At 46.9% G+C, this 6,005-nt stretch overlaps 1 protein-coding gene across 2 annotated transcripts in view; it reads left to right on the plus strand.

Annotated features, from left to right (window-relative positions):
• The first annotated feature begins 951 nt into the window (after positions 1–951).
• Positions 952–6,005, plus strand: part of tbc1d9 (TBC1 domain family, member 9 (with GRAM domain)) — a 24,617-nt gene continuing 19,563 nt past the window's right edge. For both annotated transcript variants that reach the window (XM_035531442.1, XM_035531443.1), the window contains exon 1: positions 952–1,653. In XM_035531442.1, the coding sequence (XP_035387335.1) occupies positions 1,533–1,653 (121 nt within the window). In that variant the 5' untranslated portion in view covers positions 952–1,532. The remainder of the gene's footprint in view (positions 1,654–6,005) is intronic.

A 6,005-nucleotide genomic window follows, 5' to 3' on the forward strand; every position in this document is an offset into this window, starting at 1 on the left:
CAAAACAAGCACACTGACCAAGCTGTGAAACCTTCAAATAAGCACCAAAGCCTCTTGCTTGGCCCACCACCCACTGTGACTGACACAGAGCTGCGGTTGCCATGGAAAACTTCAGACATAAACGAACTTCAGTGTCTTGCAATCTGCCGGATCATGTGAGTGTCAGGGACACACGTAAGGAGCCAGATCTTTAGCTACATAAATAAACTCTACGTTAAGGGGTTTAGACGGGGTGCGGGTAAGAGGGGGGTTTGGTGTTTCTGATCATTTCAAAAAGCAAGATTTACTAGTTAAGACAAGTAACTGCAGACACAAATCAAGACCGCCTAATCGCAGACAAAACAGGCAGATCTGGCTTTGTGAAACACCAGCCCACATTCATGCGCTATCGCGGGGTAGGACGGCTGATTTGAGATCAGATTCCTTTCCATTGTTTGAAGAGTTTAGCCGTGAAACTCTTCAGAGACGAGTACCCTACCACTGAGATAGTCAGGGGTTGGGGGTGGACAGCCTTCCCCTGGACTGTTCTGTGGTAGGAAAAAGCACCCACACTGATCTGGTCTTTTTATGACATATTTATGATGTCACAGGGGTGTTACGGGGGTTTCGCCACACGCACCCTCTACAATATTTTTAAAAACAAAAGCGATACTCTTAGGAATCTTTAAAAAATATCAAATCAAATATGATTGCTGTTTCAGTTTTCTAACTCGTGATTACATTACCGAACCTGTTCAACACCACGATTATTTCGCAAATAAAATACAGATAATGGACTTTATGATTAGAAATATTTCCATTAAATATCCCGGAGACGCTCCGTCACCGTGCTGGTTGTTTCGGCCCGTCTTTTGCTCTCCGGTGCTCCCGTGTTCCACTCCCGGCGCTGACGTAACGGCACGGCCTGCCCGTGACGCGCGCTGCCCGTGCTGCGCGTCCTGCTCCGCCGCGGCGCTAGAGAGTTGATTGTGGCTTCACTTGTTTGACAATTGCATCGCTTATTTTGCGTGGTAGGAAGTGGGCGGTCAGCACAACAATGTAATTATAAAAATGCGTGTTTGGCGTTCACGGTATTCAATGCTCTGAAGAGCAGGCGCGTGCACCAGGCGGAGGCGTACGGTGTTGGATGTAAAACAAAGACGCGGGCGTCGTGCTGCAGCGCGAGCAGTCAGCTGGCCGCCAGCTATTTTTATGCATATGTAAATATTGCATTGCTGTAATGTATTCCGCGTGCGTTATGACCGATTGCGCTCTAGGACCGAGTGGAAATGGGAGATAATCACGGTTTCTGCGCGAGCGCGTCTGGAGCTGCTGTTTTTGTCCTGTGTTACCAGCGTCTGCGCGAGCCGAACCCCCTGCTCGCGGCGTTTCGGTCTGGTGTTTGAGACTGCGACCATTTCTAACAGAGCCGAGGTCCTCGTGATTTTGACACGCGAATACCAACGCGCTGGCGTCGCGCGCTTGACTTCGTTCAGAGCGAGCGGTTTGGATCGGTGGGGCTTTGATGTCATCATAGCTAAGCCCAGGTGAAGATGTGGGTCAACCCCGAAGAGGTCCTATTGGCCAGCGCGCTGTGGATGACCGAGCGAGCAAACCCGTACTTTGTGCTTCAGAAGAGGAAAGGGCACGGGGCCGGCGGCGGCGGCCTCGCGGGTAAGGGCGTACCGCACCACGCGCTCCGGGTACTGGCCCGAGCTCGCCTCCTCCGTGTGCAGCTGCTGATGTCGAGGGTCTGGCATGCAGACAGGGTGTGTGATCAGAGTGGCACGACGGACCAGGATCAGCTGGGCCACGCGTGGAGCTGTACGCGCGTGTGGACTCCGGGCTGCTCGTCATTCTGTAAATGTTTTTCCACAACAGAATGACGTTTTCTATAGTATAACAACAGATCACAGTATTTTACTCAACGAATGCTTGTTTTCTAAACAAAATAAAATAAAGTCTTGGTTTGTACTATATCTGGAAAGCTTTAACTATTTATTTAAATATTTTAACGCTATCTTTTAAATTTCATAAATATTGCAAGAGAGGTATTGTGCTTGTTTGTGTGCTTGGCAACAATTACATAAGGTTCAGTAGCAACTATTTTCAGATGTATCGTAAGGTCTGGGTGCCATCAGCCTGACTCTTCAGCTGATTAAAGGGTCGGTTGTTTACACCTGAGCACGTGTTCCGTCGGTTAAGAGGTGCAGGCCGCCCGGAGCGTGTGCGGAAACGCGGAGACATCTGAGACGTTCCTGCTGAATCACGGGTGCGCGTGCAATGTTCAAACGGGGCCAGCGGCAGGGAGGGAGCGTGAGCTCGAGGCCCCGAGGTGTGCGGAAAACACTCAGTTCCGTGAGGTTGAAGATGGGCCCTTGAGACGCTCGGCGTGAGTTGACCTGGCACCCCGGACCCTGTTGGTTTCTGTGACACATCTGTGTTGTATAACCTATACTGGAACATGACCAGTTTACTGTAGATTTCTTCTGTTTTGGGAATCGTGGCATATGTCAGTGTGACTGTGTTCAGACCACATCACCTGCCCCGGGTTACCTTATAACACATCATCACCTATCCTGAGTTACTATCTTATAACATCTACACCACCTATCCTGGCTTCCCTTAGGTCAGTGCGTCATCCCGTTTCCATTAGTGACTCAATTGCATCTTCATCTCTTCATGATGTGTTGAGATGTCAACACTACCAGGGAATGACCTTTAATCTCTGTGTTTAGTAATTCTCGTGAAAATAAGACGCTTTCCTGTGCCTGTATGGAGAATAGAATAACAGAAGAACAATCCTGATCTGTCGGGTGTTTTCCATAGGGTTCACAACCTTGCATGTTTTTGCTTTAGCCATTTGAGAAGCACAAAGTCATGGTGAAGGTTTGATGGCTTTGGTAGTTAAATAAAGCACAAGTGCTGAGAAACAGTTCACTAATCCCACAGTAAATCCCCAATTTGACTTATCCCAGATGGATTGGCAAACGCGTGGGTCTGCTGGTTTCGGTGAGACCCGCAGAATGCTCACTGCAGCGCAGCCTGCGCTCTTGTTGGACGACGGTGATGTCATCGTTATGTAAATGCATGACCGGCGTGCCAGTTAGCACTGTGGGAGGATGCAAAGAGGTTGGCACCCGGGCGCCACCCTCCCTGTGGGCCGAGCCCCAGAGGAGGCTAGAATGCACACACATGCGCCACACACAGTGTTTGGCACCTGAGAAACTCTGCTTAGGCTGGCAGCCTTCAAGGTGGGAAATGCTCTACCCTTTCCTTAAGCAAACGTGTGGCGATTATGATTGGCTGCACTAGCAAACAGAGCCAGAGGTACTTGCTTCTCATTGGCTACTCATGTAAAGTTTATGAGGGTTAATCAACACTAACGAAACCAAAGATGGGGAAATGGTGTCTAACCATGTTTATTCTGCACTTTCTGCCACTCTGTGGATACAGGCAGTCATGGGCATATATATAGTCACAATTCTCTGCCATGTCTCTAGTAACTGGGTGTCCAGAACTTCCAGCACTATTGAACAGACTCTGGGGTAATGAAGCGAAGGAGAAGGAGTGTTTGTCTGCTACAGAGATGCATAGATGCGTGGACATTGCGCTCCAGTTTTATTGATTTTCACGGTGGAGCTCTTGAGTTTGTGTAATTCGAGATGGTATTGATTCTAAGCCTGGGTCTTCAGAGAGCAGTGGTCTGTCTGTGCACCAGCTAGGAAGGAAAACTGCAAACAGACTGCAGTTAAAAATGAAACGACAACAATGAGCACGACTCATTCTTGTCCAGAAGAGCAGGCTGTGGTTTCAGCACAAAGCAGAACAGTGGATTGGTTTGTATTGTGATTGGTTGTATCTCTGATCTTCTGCTAATGACCTTGGCTCTGACCTCCAAACATCACGTGGTCCTTGGTGTTCCTCTTATGCAAGCAAGGAAAACACAGCTTCCCTGGCCAACAGATCAGAGAGGAAACTGAAATGGTCGAGTGTCTGGGAACATCCTTCACTCTTCCACTTTAACCCGAAGGATTAGAGAATAGTGCGCTTTATCTCAGGGTTGTGGAGAATGGTGCACGTTATCTCAGGGTTGTGGAGAGTAGTGCATGTTATCTCAGGGTTGTGGAGAGTAGTGCATGGTATCTCAGGGTTACGGAGCGGAAGGCATGTTTCTTTGTGTTCGTTTCCTTGAGTGTGTGCCTCTGTGCATTTTACAGAAAAAGAACAGATAAATGTCAAAATGTAGGTCGAGCTATAGCTCAGAATGTCTGAATGAGTGGTTGGTATGTGGGTAATGCTGAGAGTCCTGTCTGAGTGTTGAGTTGGAGGAACTGGATGAGCAGGGTTATTGGCCAAGCTTCAGGATACGAGAGGCTTTTCTGGGGAGGTGTTTGTGTTTTGTTGGGTTTTGTGTTTGTTTGTTTGTTTTTTTGTCCATACTGAAACATTTTACTGTAAAATTTGGTTTTCATGTAGTATCAGGAAAAGCCAACACTGGTTTTGTCAATATCTTCTTTGTCATCAAATCAAATTTATATAGCGATGTTATCACAAAGCTGCTTTACAAATATAGTGAACAAGACAAGGGTGACACTGGTGAGGAAAAACTCCCTAGAGCACGAGGAAGAAACCTGGAGAGGAACCCTTGGCTTCCTCAAAGGCGGGGGGCATCCTCCTCTGTCATCTTCTCTATGTTCCTGTTTTCTTTCTGTCCTGATTAATCCTACACCAATCTCTTCATCACTTATGAGTTTACTTTGTTGTGGTCAGGCAGTGTCACCATACGATCACATGACCATCTTGTTGGAATCAGACATCCTGTCCATATGTGATCATGGATGTGGTTCAGAGCAGAACTGATCCAAACCACTGGGTGAATGTCAGATGAATGTCTGGTATAAAAGGCAAAATTTGATTTGTGTGAGTGAAGAAACAGCCTAAGAATCAAAAGAAAAGTTTATATCATGTGGTTTATATCCACTGTACTGGTTCACCAGTATGTTGCTTACACTCATACGTTTAGTTCATCATCAGCTTCTTAATTATGATTCTGCAGCAACTCTAAATTAAACAGTAATAGTTTAGTAGAGATGTTCCCTGTGTGTGTGGCTGACCACACAGAGGAAGGAGGGGTACACACTGAGATGGAGCCGTTGATCTGGAGTTGTATTCAGACGCCTTATTTAAGCCCCGGAGCAGAAGAGCTCCTTCTTAAAAGGTCACGTGTGCGCGCGTGTGTGTAGACTTGAACCGCAAGTCCTCCCTGGAGATGGGCAGGAAGCCCTCTGATGGCAGGTCTGTCCTGCTGAGCCTTTCCCCACAGACGCACAGGACGGGCTGTTAGCGGTCAGCGTTATGGTGAGGGTTTGTCGCTGTGCCACGAGCTGCTGTTGGCCTTGTTTACGTCATCAAGGCTAAGGCTTCAATTATGCTCAGAAATGTCCATAAAGCCTATTCTTTATTGATTATGTAAGAAACCAGGGGGGCTTGCTGACCTCTGGCTTTACAATTCTGGGCCTCTTCTCTAGGTAAATGTCTGTTAGACTTTGATTGTGGTCCTGAGGTGAGTTAAGGGGGTTTGACTGTCCTCATGTGTCTCTGCCTATTTACTGGTGTGAAACCATTGTCTCCTCATTGTGTTAAATTGTAGAGGATTTCTGTAAATGCGGTTTAGGTGTGAAAATATTCAATAGTAGCTTTTACACATCTCTCACATCTAAAAAACACAGTGAACCACAATGATTAACAGTGATTAACCGTTCTCTCACACACACCTCAACAAAACACCCTGTTGTGAAATCTGGATGGCGCGTAATTGTAGACACGTCCAGACAGACATGGATTTTACAGGGTTACATCTGTGGAATAACTTTGTCACTGGTCATGGGTTATACAAGATTCTGAATGCATGACATGGCAGTATCTTTGTTTTCAAAGTAAACACGTTTCTTCTAAATTAAACTTGTGAGCAAATATCAGTGTTTGAGTTTTTGCAACACAACAAAAACAAGATGTGTAGGCAG

Source organism: Electrophorus electricus, chromosome 11 (assembly GCF_013358815.1).
Source record: "Electrophorus electricus isolate fEleEle1 chromosome 11, fEleEle1.pri, whole genome shotgun sequence".
NCBI lineage: Eukaryota > Metazoa > Chordata > Actinopteri > Gymnotiformes > Gymnotidae > Electrophorus > Electrophorus electricus.